General features: G+C 41.4%; 1 protein-coding gene across 5 annotated transcripts in view; it reads right to left on the bottom strand.

Annotated features, from left to right (window-relative positions):
* LOC124117182 (protein turtle homolog A-like) overlaps positions 1 to 18,614 on the bottom strand; it is a 407,202-nt gene that overhangs the window by 13,378 nt on the left and 375,210 nt on the right. For 4 of the 5 annotated variants that reach the window (XM_048398558.1, XM_048398557.1, XM_048398561.1 and 1 more), the window contains 7 exons: positions 17,295 to 17,448; positions 16,075 to 16,186; positions 15,297 to 15,472; positions 10,187 to 10,267; positions 8,392 to 8,682; positions 5,039 to 5,074; positions 527 to 667 (listed from right to left, as the gene is read on the bottom strand). In XM_048398558.1, the coding sequence (XP_048254515.1) occupies positions 527 to 667; positions 5,039 to 5,074; positions 8,392 to 8,682; positions 10,187 to 10,267; positions 15,297 to 15,472; positions 16,075 to 16,186; positions 17,295 to 17,448 (991 nt within the window). The remainder of the gene's footprint in view (positions 1 to 526; positions 668 to 5,038; positions 5,075 to 8,391; positions 8,683 to 10,186; positions 10,268 to 15,296; positions 15,473 to 16,074; positions 16,187 to 17,294; positions 17,449 to 18,614) is intronic. The other variant, XM_048398559.1, reaches the window with a different exon arrangement.

Genomic DNA, 18,614 nt, shown 5'->3' on the forward strand with positions numbered 1-18,614 from the left:
GTTTTTCCCTCGGCCCAGGGCATGCTCTGTCTACCAAAACCTCGTGAGCGTGTTTTCTCCAATACATAATGGTCGGTCTCTATGGCCCCACACTTTCCTTACTGCAAGAAAGGTAGATATTAAATGGACCTGTGAAGAGTCCAGGGTAGAATAGGTCTTCAGCAGCCCATGCTTGCCGTAAGAGGCGACTAACGGGATCTGGTGGTCAGGCTCGCTGACTTGGTTGATGCATGTCATCGTATCGCGTGGATCGATGCTCATGATATCAATCACTGGACAGGGTTAGAAATTGGCACTAGTCCTATAGTCCTTGCCAAACTGCCCAATGGTAAAGGTATCACAAGGACTAGTAGAAAATTGCCCTTGTTAAGGGTTTTGCTATATGTTATCATTATAAGGACTAGTGGACGAAAACTGTTTGTTTCTAACGCTGCTGGATTGTCTGGTCTAGACTCGATTATTTACAAACTGCCGTCATATAGCTGGAATATTGCTGAGTGCGGCGTTAAACAACCAACCAACTTACTAAATCTATTATTGGCTTTAGTCTTCTGCTCCTTCTTCCTACTGTGGATGACGGCTATAACAGCTAACAATATGGCCACCAGCAGGAACAGAAGCCCACCTATGATTCCACCAATCAGAGCGTCAGGTAGAGTTAGCGACTCTGAAACAACAAGACAACCGTTAGGATCTTAGGACCAAAGCAGAACAATATTAGTCAATGATTTACGCTGCATCATCAATATTACAGTTATTTGTGGCAAGAACAATAGTAAAGTATCACAACATAACATCAGGGGCCTGGGCCCCGTTCCTCAAAGCGATCGTAGCGCTACGATTATCGTAAGCCCATGTTAGTGAGTGAGTGAGTTTGGTTTTACGCCGCTTTTAGCAATATTCCAGCAATATCACGGCGGGGGACACCAGAAATGGGCTTCACACATTGTACCCATGTCGGGATTCGAACCTGGGTCTTCGGCGTGACGAGCTAACGCTTTAACCACTAGGCTACCCGACCGCCCCTAAGCCCATGTTAAAGTAAGGGACTTACGATCACCTTGGTGCTAAGGTCTTTTGAGGAACGGGTCCCTAGGTTTACACAGCTGAATGCTGGGAGACTTGTACCTCCATGGACTGACAACAGCCCCAGCACTGTCAACACTTTACACATGCTCACACCGAGGACATTCAAACACTAACAACATGCTAACTAATAAACATCAAAGTCAGAGTTATGAAGTCCCTTTTTTCAAGACTAGACAAGGGGACCAGTGTCAACCTTAATTCACTCATCCACAGATTCAGAGCCAGCCCTGCTTGAATGTGACAAATGTTACCATGTTGACATTTTCTGTCAGTTTTAATCAGTTCCAGTTTGTAGTAAAATTGAAATATTGAGAAATGGTTCTGAATTATAGCCCTTGGTAGCTGCAAGCCAATGGGTAATACCATCATTTGTTTTTAACTTGTCTTCAGCACAATTTAGTAGCCTCTGGCTTGTAGACTAGCGTGAATTTCAAAGGCTGACTGATAGTGCAGCAGCTCAACCACCAACTGTCAATGGGAAGGATCTGAATCACAACGTTCTGGAATATTGTGACTAAGAAAAAGAGATAAAGTGGATATCATTTACTGAACATAATACAAATGTAAACAACCATGAGATGAGGAACCGTATGGGTGAAAAATCCCATTTTAACTTTTTGTTATATTTTTAATCTACAGCATCCTTGGAACTCGAAAATACAACTCACAGGCTTAAATTCATATTTATTACAGAGGTACATGACATCATGGCGATCTTCACTGAAGTAAGTTGACGTCAAACGTCTTGATGACGTCACAGCACAATTGTATCCTAGCACACATAAGGTCCCTTTTCTCCTGTTTGATCACAGATATTGTCAGGGATCATTAATGTTTTTAATAGTGAAGCTATTTCATAAAAATAACCCCAAAACTAATCATCATCCCCAACCTTTTGGTTCAGGAGAAACCCGAAAACCTTGTGGATTGGCAATAAAAGAAAATCCCCCTTAACTGTCTGCTGTGATGAGGATGCAATATACAACAATACACACACACAAAACAAAAGCATGTCTGCTCCAAACACTGATGTTTGTTCTGCAGTACAGAAGTGTCCAGGGTACTTCAATAGTCTCTGAACATGCAGATCTGAATGTCTATACTAGAATGGGTGACAGTGAGGGGGTGAGTTGGGTTTGACAGTCGCTGTTACAGTATTCCAGTTATATCACAGCGTGTCAGCTTAATGTGGACGAACTCCCAAAGTGAAGCAGGTCTCAGATGTTTACCACTTTGGTGAAACCCACGAGCACAGGTATGTTTCTGGTGTGCTCAAGGGATGCAACTCCGCGAAATGAGGTGCCTGAGATGACTGGGTCACGCATGCTCTCAAAACAGTTACAGTGTATTGCTGAATACCCCATCAACAGACCGGAAACACCAATCAACTAAAAACAACATCGTGCAACACTGGGGTGTGGTGAAAAGGGTTTAACGTTGCATTTAATGCACTAATAATATCGACGTGCATGCACATGTGCGTGTGTGTGGCTGCATGTGCTTGTCCAGGCTTCTGGGCGATTTACAGTGCTAACACACTGAGATGCCATCCCGCAGGTTAACATGGAAACCCGATTCGGACACAGTTTACGTGCTCCAAGCCAACCTGGATGCCGTTGTACAAAGCGATCTTAGGGCTAAGGTGATCATAACTCCCATACCTTAACATAGACTTACGACAGTTGTAGCGCTAAGGTTGTTTTGTACAACAGCACCCAGTCATTGTTTTAGCCTCCAGAACAGGAGGTACCATCTTTAAACATCTTTTGGTGTGATGTGGTGGGTACTGAACCACCAACCTCCCCGGTTCCACTCTCCGGCCAGATGCTCTATCCACTGACTGACTGACTGACTGAGTATGGTTTTACGCCGCTTTTAGCAATATTCCAGCAATATCACGGCGGGGGACACCAGAAATGGGCTTCACACGTTGTACCCATGTCGGGAATTGAACCCGGGTCTTCGGCGTGACGAGCGAACGCTTTAACCACTAGGCTACCCGACCGCCCCCTCTATCCACTACACCATGGAGCTGGCCGCAATGACTTGAGATCGTCTCCCATGTTAATCACAAGTTTTGTTTGTTTGTTGCTTTTTAACACCGCACTCAGCAATATGCCAGCTATATGACGGCAGTCTGTAAATAATCGAGTCTGGACCAGACAATCCAGTGATTTACATCGTGAGCATCCGCAACTGGGATACAATGACATGCATCAATCAAGTCAGTGAGTCTGACAACCCGATCCCGTTAGTCGCCTTTTACAACAAGCATGGGTTGCTGAAGACCTACTTAACCAGTGTTCGAAATACCTGCCTGCCCGACCGTCCGAGACGGGTTGATTTCAACTCGGGCTGCCAGATTTTCAAATCCCCCTGCCCGACGGTCGGGTTATATTTCATATGTAAAAATATTCTAAATATTTCCGGATGATAAGCATTATTTACATGATGTATAATAGGATATTAAATACAAATCTGACCTAAAAAGTGTTTGCAATTTCTTTTCTTGCATTACTTCATGTTCAATGAATTCGATTTAAAGTTTTAATTAAATTATCCTGAGAAACATAGGATTATAGTGGGCAGGCAGGTTTTGGTCAGGGCTGTCAAGTATTTCAGCTAGCCAGTCCTGTAGTCTGGCTGAAATTTTTTGGAGTTTCATACCCTGTTTTAACCCAGATCTTCACGGGTCTCATCACTAAGTGTGTTGACTGAACCAACATGTGACATACACACGGGGATTGACATCGTGAGCATCCGCAATTGGGATACAATGACATGCATCAATCAAGTCAGTGAGTCTGACAACCCGGTCCCGTTAGTCGCCTTTTACAACATGCATGGGTTGCTGAAGACGTATTCTTACCCAGATCTTCACGGGTCTGATCACTAAGTGTGTTGACTGAACTAGTGAGTGAGTGAGTTGGGTTTAACGCCGCTTTTACCAGTATTCCAGTTATATCGCGGCATGTCAGCTTAATGTGGGAGGAAAGCCCGAAGTGATGCAGGTCTCAGATGTTTACCACTTCGGTGAAACCCACGAGCACGGGTATGGTGCAGACAAACCTAGAAACATAATCGGGGCGAACCGGGATTCGAACCCACAATCATAGGTTTCTGGCGTGCCCAAGGGACGCAACTCTGCACAGCGAATTGCGGCGCCTTAGACGACTGGGCCACCCTTGCCCCCTGCTGACTGAACTAACATGTGACATACATACACACGGGGATGAGGTGAAACCAACGGGTCAGGAAACAACACCAACCCATCAACATAAATAACACTGTTAGGCGATAATAAAGGCACACTGTCATTGTCTTACCAAGTGACGAAAACAAGCCTCTTTGTCCCATCAAGGAATGTGTTATCTTCAATAATAATTACATACTAAAAAAACTATGCAGGAGTGAGTGAGTATGGTTTAACGCCGCTTTTAGCAATATTCCAGCAATATCACGGCGGGGGACACCAGAAATGGGCTTCACACATTGTACCCATGTCGGGAATCGAACCCGGGTCTTCGGCATGACGAGCCAACGCTTTAACCACTAGGCTACCCGACCGCCCCCTATGCAGGAGTGAATGAGTTGAATACTTTGAATTGCAGTTCAGTGATGTCCAAGAGTTTCAGATTTATGAGGGATAAAAGCCGAAACAGATGTTGCTTGTACATATGTATTACTTTTCGTGGTGATGCGTGGATCGAAAGATTAAAGATCATCAAGTAATCGGGGGAAATTGAGAATTTTTAACCTATAACCTTTGGATCCTGGCATGGCCAGGGGACACAACTCTGCACAGCCACTTCATATACAGGCTGACCTTATCTGCTTGTTATCCTCAGTAGGAATTGGACTAATGACACTGTGCCATTGTAACCAAACTGTAACACATGTTAGACTAGAGACAAGCACAAGGGTGGAGGGAATATTCTGCGTTATATACCAGATGACGCACTGTTGGAGGACGATCTTCGGATAGCTTGAGGAGAGATAGGGGAAATATGCATTATTAGTAATGACTATTCCAATTTATTTGGCTTTGCAGCGATAGAAACTAACAGTTTTAGCCCGCTAGTCCTTACAATGATAAAAATATAACAAAACCTTTAACGGGGAAATATCTTGTCCTTAGGATACCTTAACTAGGTAGTTCGGCAAGGATTACAGGACTTATGCCAATTTCTAACGCTGCTTTGGCACAAAATACATGATTAGATTTTCATCCAGGTTTCAGCAACATCCAACACAAGAAGCTATAAAGACTCAAACACTTGGATTCTGGTCGAGAGCATCTTTCATACCTCCATATCAGGCCTGATAGAACCCAGGTTATAAAGTACTCACGGAAATGAAAAAAAACTGTTTTTTCGACCTCAGATCTTAAATAAATGCAGTTAATATACAAAATATGTAAATATTCAAACAACTCAATTAGTACTAATTGGGCTTTGGCACAAATACAGCGTATCAAAGGTTTTTATGCCTTTTTACAAGTAAAAGTGTGTAAAAATGTGAATAAAACAGACTATTGTGAAACAGGGCATAACCAGGTGTAAGTAGATCAAGGTGACCTATGACACCTTGCCGACAGGTGAGAACAGGTGCATAATACCTATAGTCTGTTTCTGCTATGTCAATTTGGACTTAGTTTTATTTTTGAATGTTGAAAGTGACGACAAATTACCTCCTGTAGTGTACATTTTGTATTGTTCACTGAGATCAAACTAGCAAATCCAGACTAGTACTTTTCGAGTTGTTTTGTTATTTCGTATTTACAGCGACGTAACACTTTGTGTCGATTTTTAAATTGAGAAAAACAGGTTTTTTTCATTTCCGTGAGTACCTTAGAGGGTAGTGCCAACTGACCAAGTCTGAAGGTTGCATAACCTTGACGCTTTCTTACCAGCATGCAGCTTTATATTAATGACGTATTGTTTAGTGTTACAACTATCACTATATAACGGCATGCTCAAAGCAATGGATCAATGTGTGGTAATACTGTTCACAGAAGTTGATGGACAAATGCTTGGAATTTTGCCTTCACTTTACAATCTCATCATTGTAGTCTAGTGGCCATGTTTGTTTTTATTTTTTTTTGTATGTTGATAAATGGAGGACTCCGCATTATTCCTCCTATATGACAGCAGTCTAGAAATAATCGAGTACGTACCAGACAATCCAGTGATGGACTCATGAGGATCGATCCACATAATTGGATGAGATGACATCCATCAACCAAGTCAGCGAGCCTGACCACCCAATTGCCTCTTACAACAAACATAGTCACCTTTTACAGCAAGCATGGGTTGCAGAAGACCTATTCTACCCCAGATCTTCACAGGTCCATCCAGCCATGTCCGCACCAATTCTTGATGCCTAAATTAATGCCACATGTTTCAGGTATTGTGTTTCGTTGTGGTGACAGAAGTCCTTGAAACTCTACCATCATGCTTGATCACCCATCCACCTACTCTCAACCACCTGCATTACTTGCACTGTGCACAAGGCATATGCCACCACACCCCTCCTCAACACATTCCAGTGAAGTTTTGTAAGAGAATATTTCCTGAGAGGCCAAAATATGGAGAAGTGAGCTATGTAAAGTCAATGTTGATACTGACTTCTAAATTCCTCACTCAGGCTTCAGGAGTGAGTGAGTGTGGTTTTATGCCACTTTTGCAATATTCCAGAAATATCATGGCGGGGGACACCCGAAATGAGGTTCACACATTGTATCCATGTGGGGAATCGAAACCGGGTCTTCAATATGATGAGCTCATGTTTTGACCACTAGACTACGATTAGGCTACCTGCCAACCTCGGGAGCGATGTCTCCATGAATTCCAAAACACTAAGTTTATAAGAGTTGAGGTGAAATGTTGTGTGTGTGCGTGGCCGCTTGTACTAGACTGATGCCGATGTTTAAGTGCTAGCCTACTGAGATAACAAGCCGAAGTTTAACACGAATACCCCACTAGGAAACAGTATACTGACTCCGAGCCCACCAGTCCTTGTTTTACTCCGTTAATGTCGAGCGCCAGACAGGGTAACAACAAGTACCATCTGTTAATGTCTTTTGGTGTGACGTGTCCGGGGATCAAACCCTTGACCTTCTGCTCTCCGGGCGGACGCTCCACCACAAGACCACCGAGGCGGTCCCATTTTGATATGAGTGAGTGAGTGAGTGAGTATGGTTTTACGCCGCTTTTAGCAATATTCCAGCAATATCACGGCGGGGGACACCAGAAATGGGCTTCACACATTTTACCCATCTCGGGAATCGAACCCGGGTCTTCGGCGTGACGACCCAACGCTTTAACCACGAGGCTACCCGACCGCCGCCCCTCCATTTTGATATAAAGCACCTGAACAATGCACACAATATTCCAAAAGAACCTTCCTCTATCCCAAAGCCGTGAGGACCTGCACTAGGTTTTAAGGAGAGATATAGAATACTAAACGAGCTCCCGTGTAATACCAATTTTATGAAAAGAGTGAATAGTTGTGGTATCTGACGCGCGAAAGCGAGTCATACACCACATCTATTCACGAGTTTCATAAAATTGGTTTTACACGGGAGCGAGTTTAGTATTTTATTTATTACTTGCCTCTTATAACGTTTTTGGAATTATACTGTTGAGTGTGAATAGGCTGACACTTACACGATCCACGGCATAGTCCAATTGAGTTTAACAGAATAATACTTCAAATACCTCAAAAGTTTAAACGTATGAATTTAATACCATTCAACGGTCCACCTTTAGAATTCACAAAATTATCGTAGGGCTAAGACTATCGCAACTCACATACTTTAACAGACTAACGACTGTCGTTGTGATCGCCTTGTGGAACGGGCCTTGCACCTCAAAGTTTACAATAACATCACAATACCCGATGACGTATTTTGTGGATTTTTGTTGCAAGATCGTTCGGCGAAACAATGCCATGTGACGTCAGCCTAGCAACACGGTTGCTGGGGTCATCGAGTGTGTATAAGCTCCTCTCAGTGATCTATCAACTCCACACGCAATGTCGTTGAATAAGCCGAGGGATGTTGAGAGCTTTCAATATTTGTTCGTGAAACGTGTTCCGAGAGTACACAGCACGCGTTTTGGTATTGCACAATGTGTAATACAGCTGTATGTTTACTAAACGGATAGTCTCTTCACGGGCAAGTAATAAAATAATTTATGTGACACTTGAGTGAAACAGACATGAAAGTGCTTGAATGTAAATTATTTCTCAACATCCCAATACCAGTTTTAACTAAAACAATGATTTGGAAGCGTGTCTCACCTGATTTGGTTGTCACGGTAACAATATTGCTTGGTTCGCTCATTGCTAACACGCCATTAGATATGACCTGTATCTGATAGGTGGTACCCGGCGCCATGTCTTTCATAAGGATAGGCGGCGCATCTGATAATGATATTTTATCGTTGTAACGCGTCCAAAGTCCGTCTGTCCTAAAGTCAACAGTGAAGGAAAATATTGGAACGGATGTGTTGCGAGGGTGTTGCCATGACACCAGTATTCCATCATCCGTAACTCTTGCCGTGACGTTCTGCGGGGGGCTTGGTGACGGACCTGACAACACAGAAAAAATCGCTGAAGCTCCCCCATCAACTGCACCCGACGATCCCCGCACACTCACCTGTGTTAGTCCTTCAGTATCAGACTGAAAAACACCGTCCTGTAAAAATCCTGCTGTCTGGCATCGTACTGAAGCAAGTGCATTAACTGACCATAAAAGTCCAGTTTCCACCCTTGCTGGAATTCCGTAGTTACATTTTCGCTGGACTAATGAGTGAGTTGGGTTTTACGCCGCTTTTAACAGTATTCCAGTTATATCACAGCGTGTCAGCTTAATGTGGGAGGAAAGCCCGAAGTGATGCAGGTCTCAGACGTTTACCACTTTGGTGAAACCCACGAGCACGGGTATGGTGCTGACAAACCTAGAAACATAATCGGGGCGAACCAGGATTCGAACCCACAATCATAGGTTTCTGGCATGCCCAAGGGTCGCAACTCTGTACAGCGAATCGCGGCACCTTAGATGACTGGGCCACCCGTGCCCCCGCTGGACTAATGAGTCTATGCATAGTCCAATCAAAACCACGTAACAAACTAGATATCTGGTTCGTAAACAACATCGATTTCAACGTGCAGATATCGGAGACTGCTGGATTTGCAAAGCATGTGTACTGTCAACTGAGCGTCGACAGATATTTTGCAAATCTCTTCATGTTTTTTTTTAGTCAAATTGCTCACGTAATCGTCTGGCTGACTGGCTGTGATAACATCAAGTTTCTTCTAGTTCACTCATACTGAATAAATAATCTTGTTTTTTGCAGTCTGCAATATTCAATTTTCTTTAGCACAGCCTTTAATCACACTGTTGCCAGGCAACCCAGTGGTTCAACATAGTGACAATCACAGTGTTGACTACAGAACCCGCATTATATTCAGGTCTTTTGACAAACAAAGCTTGGGATCTGTTTTTACCTAAACCAACACAAACAAAAACCACACATACACTCAAGCTTGAATATTCCATATCGTTGGGCAGAGTATTTTCCTGTTCTACAGATTCCTAGATCACTATACCAAGATTCTGGAGGCATCATAAAATATATGTTGGTAGGTTCATTTGAGGTTATTTTCTGAATAATAATTTATCATCATATAATGGGTAGGTTTCGCAGTAGAAAAAAGCCCATGGACAAAAATGGTATCCCTTGGGGTCACAAACGGATAAATATGCAAATATGAAAGGTCAAGAAGGTACTACTTTCATTGTTTACAACAAACATGGCATCGCCCTCGTCAATCAGAATTGACAACAGTGAATCGGGACATATTCCTGGCATAACAGATCACAGTTCATTTGAGAAGTCTGTTTTGTTGAAAATGAAGATATTACAATTAAATGAGATGAGAGAAAACAAAAACACTGATATATATATACATTTTGTACGCCATGAATCTTGTGGAAGTTTTTATACTTGGGGGCCATTGTACCATGTAAGTGTAGGTACCCAAAGTCGGAATTATTTATTCAGCCTTTTTGTTTGTTGTCATGGCAACTTACCAATAGATTCTTTTATATCTGGTATATATGTTGACCCATACCCATCTGTAGGCAAAGCCGTTACCAAGTCCATATGAAATCCTGGAAACGAAAAAAAACAAAAATCTGATTAGTTGGGATCCAAACTGGGGTGATCTCAATGGCTGCCTGGTCCTGTACGAGCTGAGGTGTTGCCTAGCAGTAATCACAGTCCAACAGAATCTCATAGTGGATGACAGAGTGGCGTTAGTAGGCGTCCAGAGTGACGTAGTAGTTACTGAGTGAGGTCAGAGGTTAGTGGAGTGCTCACGTGATCAGTTACCCTCAACACACAGACCTTACCCTGAGACTGTGTACTGTCATTTAAGAGTATGTCTCTTTTTTCGTTAACAACTGGTATGGTCTGCAGAGCAGAGATGTCGAGCGTTTTCATTGGCTCAAGTCCTCAATCTATGCCTATATATGGTAGCATCTCGTTGGTCCATGTCCCAATTTTGGGCCTATCCATATATGGTAGCAACTCAAACCCGTTTATACATGGCAGCTCATTGGCTCTTATCCCAAACCGATGTGTCTATATGGCGATTCATTGGCTCATATTCAAAACTGATATCTTTATGGTAGCTCATCGTGCTTATCCAAAACCTATGCATATATAAAGTAGAAGAAAATTGCTCAAGTCCAAAAGCTCTACTGATATATATATACTGCACAGATAAAGTTAGGGATCAGGACTATCTTAGAAGACATTTGTTGTTGTGAAGAGAGAGCACACAATTTCAAAACAATATCCCCAAAAACAGTGATGATCCCTAAGTTTATTTGTTCAGTATACTATAATTGCTGCTGTCCTGTGTTTTTAGATGGAAGTAAATCTTGAACAGTTGTCAATCGCTAGTGACATCCCTCTATCAACATGGGACAGTGGTTCCTGTTGTCAGAGCACCCACCTAATTAAGCACCCACCTCATTAAGCACCCACCTCATTAAGCACCCACCTAATTAAGCACCCACCTAATTAAGCACCCACCTCTTTAAGCACCCACCTGATTGTAACTCATTTTTGTAGAGATGGAAAATGACATTAGTCCTGAACAAAAGATACAGTTTCTCATAAAATACCATTAACAAATACTTTTTCATTCATTTCTAAGTCATTATTTCATATTATAGCCAATTTTGCCTCCAAATGGCTCGAAGTATCTACTCGTTGAAATGATAAACTCAGTATTCTGTATGTTGGTATTGAATTAATTTCTATAACTATTCTTAATCTTCCAACAATTCTTGATCAGCAAAATAAGTTAATATAGTCTGATTACAAATAAAAGTAGGCATTGCAGAGAATATAAGGAAATAGCATAAACACTGGATACCAAAATGCATAAATGCGTATATATATATATATGGATATATCATGGACTGAAAATGCTCAACATCTCATCAAAATACATTCCTATTTCATACCAGCTATTTATGAGGCAAAGAGATACCTAGTGTACAACGATAAATGACAATTCACAATCCAAAATATGTGCCGTTACAGTCTCGAGCAGACGTCAACGTGACGGATATCACAAGATATCACCAGTAGAGTGCAGGTGCAACGTCATTCATAATTCTGTGATATCACAAGCACAGAAAGTGAGGATAAAAGTTGGAATTGGCAGGAATTTTGCCAGCATGCTGCATGCAGACATCTGGAAAATGGACAATGAAGCGTAGGTCACGAAATGAATATCTTACACATGCAATACGTGCAGAGATTGTCGAATGCATCACGATGCACATTGGTGCTAGTCCATCTACAGAATGATGCAACAAGATGCATGTCTAAGAATTTCATAAACAGTAACAACAAACTTCTTGCATGCAAAAGTTTGTAAATATTCAAGCTCTGTATCATATGAACTGGATGAATCTGGAATTCTGCACTCTAAACCAGCTTAATCTGGCTCATCATGCTACAACCAGATCCATCCAGTTAACTCCAGTTGAGAGCTGGCTGTTTGAAAAGACCATGAAAAGCAATAAAAAGACTGACTGACATACTATAGTGTTGACCACATCTTTAAAAACCTCACACACGACTTAAACCCATCATGGTGCTGCTCCTGTGAAGAAATTTCATGAATTCATCTCAAATAAACCCCCGGCAAAAGGTATTTGAGTACATCATGGACGTGTTTAAGACAGGCGCAGGTTTCTAACGACATGGTTTTAACTATAGCTGTGTTCTAGTGGTGCCGAGAGTTGTACCCGTAATCTTTACTGTGGTTGGTTCAGGTTCCGTCTCATTCCCTGGAATAAACCAGTAGTTAGTGGTGTTATAACAAGCGTATCTACCGGCTCACACTACCCCTACTGTCTGCCGGAGACTTGGCTGTTCTGTCGCTTCCGTTGGCTCATTGGAAATGTGTGTGATCAGAATTTTGTCTGCAGAATTCTTTCCAAAGTGATATATAAAAAAACGTTTTTTGCATTGTTAGTGACATTTTTGCCATTTGTTTTGAATTTGGTGTGACCGTATTGTAAAAACAAAATTGAAACTGGAGATTGAATTTCTATCAGTTTTACACTGTATTAGAACGGTTATGATGATTTCTGACTTCAGAATGCTATTTATTTTGAAATTAAGAAATAAATACTGATATAATTACATCACTGTTATAATTATTGTCTGAAAGAAACAATTTTTAAATATTTTGTTTTCTTGAGGCCTTCAATCCAAAGCGAGAATATTCCTATCTTATGACTTTTTTTTAACAATAACACACAAAATTGTAAACTTATTTTGAATAATTTTAATGTTTAGGCGATGTATGTGTATGTTATTACAGAATGGTGGCTCGAAACATGAACAACGAACCATGGATTACATTGTGTCAAACAGGAAGCAGAAGATGACATATAACACCTTATAAGGAGATCTTGAAAAAAACAAATAAATGGTACATGAGGGAGGGCGGTATTAACGGCTGAGGGATCGGACATGAAGATATCATGGTCCCTTTCCAGAAGATTTAACTGCTGATTTCTGGCTGTAAGTTATTTAGTTCATAAACACTAGGTTTTCTTTCAAAATCATACATATATTGGCCAAAGAAAACTTGGAGTCGATAATTTTTTTTTGTAAATATCTTTTGCTGAAGAAGAATACAATGTTTAGGTTTTATTAATTTTGTTTAGGTTTTATTAATTTATTTTATGGGATATACCGTATTCGATGTAATAAGCGCTCCGCTCTAATAAGCGCCCACGGCGACATTTGCTAAGATATTTGCTATTGAACAATCCCAATCAGCACCCCTTCCGAGTGATCAATGTACACAAGACTTATTTATTCGCGTATAATATGCACTTGTGTGTTTTATGCACCCTTAATAATGGGCATTTAATTCCGGAAAAATATATCTGTCGTACATAAACATTTCAGGCTGTCAGCATAAACCACAACATTTATCTTTTAATTCTGTTTTTTCCACCAAAATAACATTCTAATAAGAGCCCTCTATTTCTAATTTTGAGAGTGCCCTGGGCGCTTATTACGTCGAATACGGATTGTTTTTTTTCACAATATATTGAAATGTTTAGTGTCACTAACATGTTTTTTTGACAAAGAAAATTGGAAAGATACTTGTACACAGAATAAGGGCAGGCTGCAAGATTCGTGTGAAGCAAGTGTAGTTATGTTAGGAGGTGAGTTTGTTAGTAGGCAAAGAAAACTGTGATTAGTTGCATAAAAAATACATGGCAACTGCAGAGGAAAAAGTCAGAAGTTATTGAAGGATGTCAAACAGCTCCTAGAAAGAACAACTCATAAATCATATTCAAACATTTTAACGACATCTCCTTCAAAAACTTCAACATATTTGTCCAACCAAGAAAATCAATAATTCCTATGTAATAATCTTCTGTCGTTATTTCCTAAAATAACTAAAAGTCTATTTCAAACAGAAATACAAAATTTCAAACTAAATAGCTTTTTTAACACAAAATGATCAATGATGTTATCGATGAGAACTAAAGGGAGTTAACTTAACCGTCCCATTAACAATTAGCTTGAACTATTCCTGAAACAAACATGTCATATTATGTTACGATGTTTCATAAAGGTAAATAAAATGAAACACCTAACAAAAAGTATAAACAGGACTCAATAGAGAGAGAATCTAAAGCTCAAGTCTAACATGGCAAAAATTATTGTAAAAACAGGCTCCGAAATCAAACAGTCCTTGAGCTAATCAACTACGGTATAAAGCACGCAATTTAGGAGGAATACGGTACAACAGTGGTTTTAAGCATTCATATGTTTGGCCTTGTTATCTGTAGAAACTACATATTAAAGTGACAGTCACAATAATCCAAATACTTGGACAAAGTATTACCGTACATGTTCCAATCTACAAGTTGGGTAAATTTGGAAACCTCTTTATTTAATAGTTACGAATTTATTGCATGATAATGTTTCGGTTATAAACAGCTTTCAGAATATACATACAGACATACCAAAAAGTCCTGAGAGCAAACAGACAGTGTCACTTTAAACTGACTAAGGATTCAAGGGAGACAACCATTCTGTCAGGCATGGAAGTAGCTGATTGGCTGAGTTGGAGTGAGTGTCTCAAATATGCAGAGGTGGGCAGGGAGGAATATACTGAGGGTAGGGCAGTTTATTAATTGGGTATGAATGATGACTGAAACTGAAAATGAGGAATTCGTATCATATTTCTGTCTTTACTTGTATTTACTCATTTTCAATTTCATTAATTCTATGAAGCTGTATCCTAAGATCCTAAGATCCTAAGATCCTATGAAGGTTGCTCTTTCCAGTCTCTCCTACGTCTATAGTAAATTTTGATAATATAAATCTGTATGTTCAGGCTACAGATACTCGATCCAGGTTTGGGGCTTCAAAACCCTGATCATGGATTGTCCAATACATGAGAGTTTTGGGATGAAATAATCATTATTTCCATTGCGTTTTCAATGAATTCAGAATCAATATATTAAGTCAAAATCTGTTTTTCTGTGTTTCCATTCATTCGACTGACGCGCTAGAAAGAGCTGACCTTAATGGGTATCATGCGATTTACCCATAATCCCCGTGGAGGACGGAGCAGAAGTTTACCTCGTGTCTTTGCGAGGACTCTTTTACTGTACATTCCGTCACCATACTCGTTCCGGGACAGCACCATAAACTCATACATCGTGTTGGGCATCAGAGTGTACAAGGTGAAGGTCGTTGACCCCTGAGGGACCCGCATTGTCTCCCAGTTTGTGCTGTCCTCTGCCCCAACGCGAAACCTAAACAACAAATGTCTTGTACACCATGTAGACAGACCTCGACACACAAACACCTCTTATCAAACCAAAATATTCACATGATAAAATTATCCATTCATATACCACTCTTTGCAAAAACAGTTTCCTTAAGATGAGTTGGTCTTATGCTGTTTTGAAGAGGATTGATGGTTTTGAGTGGAGACATCTACAGGTCTTCCTTGGCAGTGCATTACATAGAAAAACGCCCTGTGAAGATCCTGGTTAGAATATCTTCAGCAACCCATACTTGTCGTAAGAAGCGACTAGCATGTCGCAAGAGGCGACTAACGGGATCGGGTGGTCGGCCTCGCTGACTAAGTTGATGCATGTCATTGTATCCCATTTGCGTGTATTGTTGCTCATGATATCAGTCACTGGATTGTCTGGTCCGTACTTGAATATTTACAGACCGCCGTCATACAGCTGGAATATTGCTGAGTGCGGCGTTAAACAACAAACAAACAAACCTGAAATACCTATGCCCTCATGAGGAGGGGCTGCTACGCCTGGTAACTACACCTGACATGTAGACTAGAACAAGGGCTATGTCAACATTAGGTGACCATTGTAACCTTTAAAATTACCATAATATGTATGTCTGTGGGCTCCCTCCATCGTAGGCTGGTTCCCAGGTGACACGGGCGGAGAACAGGTCCGTCGCCACGCTGACGTTGTAGGGGGCGTGGGGCGTTGTGTCTGAAACCGAACCACAGTGTCGGAACTACTAGATACACACGTGATAAAACGGATAACCAGGTCACTGGAGATGATGCTTCAAATACTGGAGACAATGTTTCAAATAGGGGAGACAATGTTTCAAACAGGGGAGCCAATATTTCAAATAGGGGAGCCAATGTTTCAAATAGGGCAGACAATATTTCAAATGCAGGAGACAATGTTTCAAATACGGGAGACAATGTTTCAAATGCAGGAGACAATGTTTCAAATGCAGGAGACAATGTTGCAAATGCAGGAGACAATGTTTCAAACACGGGAGACAATGTTGCGAATAGGGGAGACAATGTTTCAAATGCAGGAGACAATGTTTCAAATGCAGGAGACAATGTTTCAAATGCAGGAGACATTGTTTCAAATGCAGGAGACAATGTTTCAAATGCAGGAGACAATGTTTCAAACACGGGAGACAATGTTTCAAATGCAGGAGACAATGTTTCAAATGCAGGAGACAATGTTTCAAACACGGGAGACAATGTTTCAAATGCAGGAGACAATGTTTCAAATGCAGGAGACAATGTTGCGAATGCAGGAGACAATGTTTCAAACATGGGAGACAATGTTTCAAACACGGGAGACAATGTTTCAAATGCAGGAGACAATGTTTCAAATGCAGGAGACAATGTTTCAAACACGGGAGACAATGTTTCAAATGCAGGAGACAATGTTTCAAATGCAGGAGACAATGTTGCGAATGCAGGAGACAATGTTTCAAACACGGGAGACAATGTTTCAAATGCAGGAGACAATGTTTCAAATACGGGAGACAATGTTTCAAATGCAGGAGACAATGTTTCAAATACAGAAGACAATATTACAATTGCAGGAGACAATGTTTCAAATATGGGAGACAATGTTTCAAATGCAGGAGACAATGTTTCAAATACGAGAGACAATGTTTCAAATAGGAGAGACAATCTTTCAAATACAGGACACATATATTACACAAATATTAAATATTAAAACACCACAGCAAATCAGACAGAAGTTTAGTATCAAACAATGAATGTTCATGACCTAAATTATATCTTCCTATACAAATGTTCCATTCAGTTTCATCTTGACCTACTCATGACACGCAGCTCGGTGACAGCGATGATGGTTGCAATGGAGTTACTGGCCACACATTCATATGTCCCATGGTCTTCCTTCCCCAGGTTGGTGAGAGACAGGTTGCCTTGCATGTTGCGTACCCTCTCATTGATCTCCACCCTGCCTTGGACCTGCGGACATGACAGACAGTGTTAAAAAGCAAACCATGATTGCCTTGGACCTGCGGACATGACAGACAGTGTTAAAAAGCAAACCATGATTGCCTTGGACCTGCGGACATGACAGACAGTGTTAAACAGCAAACCATGATTGCCTTGGACCTGCGGACATGACAGACAGTGTTAAAAAGCAAACCATCATTGTCTTGGACCTGCGGACATGACAGACAGTGTTAAAAAGCAAACCATGATTGCCTTGGACCTGCGGACATGACAGACAGTGTTAAAAAGCAAACCATGATTGCCTTGGACCTGCGGACATGACAGACAGTGTTAAAAAGCAAACCATGATTGCCTTGGACCTGCGGACATGACAGACAGTGTTAAAAAGCAAACCATGATTGCCTTGGACCTGCGGACATGGCAGACAGTGTTAAACAGCAAACCATGATTGCCTTGGACCTGCGGACATGGCAGACAGTGTTAAACAGCAAACCATGATTGCCTTGGACCTGCGGACATGACAGACCGTGTTAAACAGCAAACCATGATTGCCTTGGACCTGCGGACATGGCAGACAGTGTTAAACAGCAAACCATGATTGCCTTGGACCTGCGGACATGGCAGACAGTGTTAAACAGCAAACCATGATTGCCTTGGACCTGCGGACATGACAGACCGTGTTAAACAGCAAACCATGATTGCCTTGGACCTGCGGACATGGCAGACAGTGTTAAACAGCAAACCATGATTGCCTTGGACCTGCGGACATGGCAGACAGTGTTAAACAGCAAACCATGATTGCCTTGGACCTGCGGACATGACAGACAGTGTTAAAAAGCAAACCATGATTGCCTTGGATCTGCGGACATGACAGACAGTGTTAAAAGAAAACCATGATTGCCTTGGACCTGCGGACATGACAGACAGTGTTAAAAGCAAACCATGATTGCCTTGGACCTGCGGACATGACAGACCGTGTTAAAAAGCAAACCATGATTGCCTTGGACCTGCGGACATGACAGACAGTGTTAAAAGCAAACCATGATTGCCTTGGACCTGCGGACATGGAAGACAGTGTTAAAGAGCAAACCATGATTGCCTTGGATCTGCGGACATGACAGACAGTGTTAAAAGAAAACCATGATTGCCTTGGACCTGCGGACATGACAGACAGT

Source organism: Haliotis rufescens, unplaced genomic scaffold (assembly GCF_023055435.1).
Source record: "Haliotis rufescens isolate VD_foot unplaced genomic scaffold, xgHalRufe1.0.p SCAF_18, whole genome shotgun sequence".
NCBI lineage: Eukaryota > Metazoa > Mollusca > Gastropoda > Lepetellida > Haliotidae > Haliotis > Haliotis rufescens.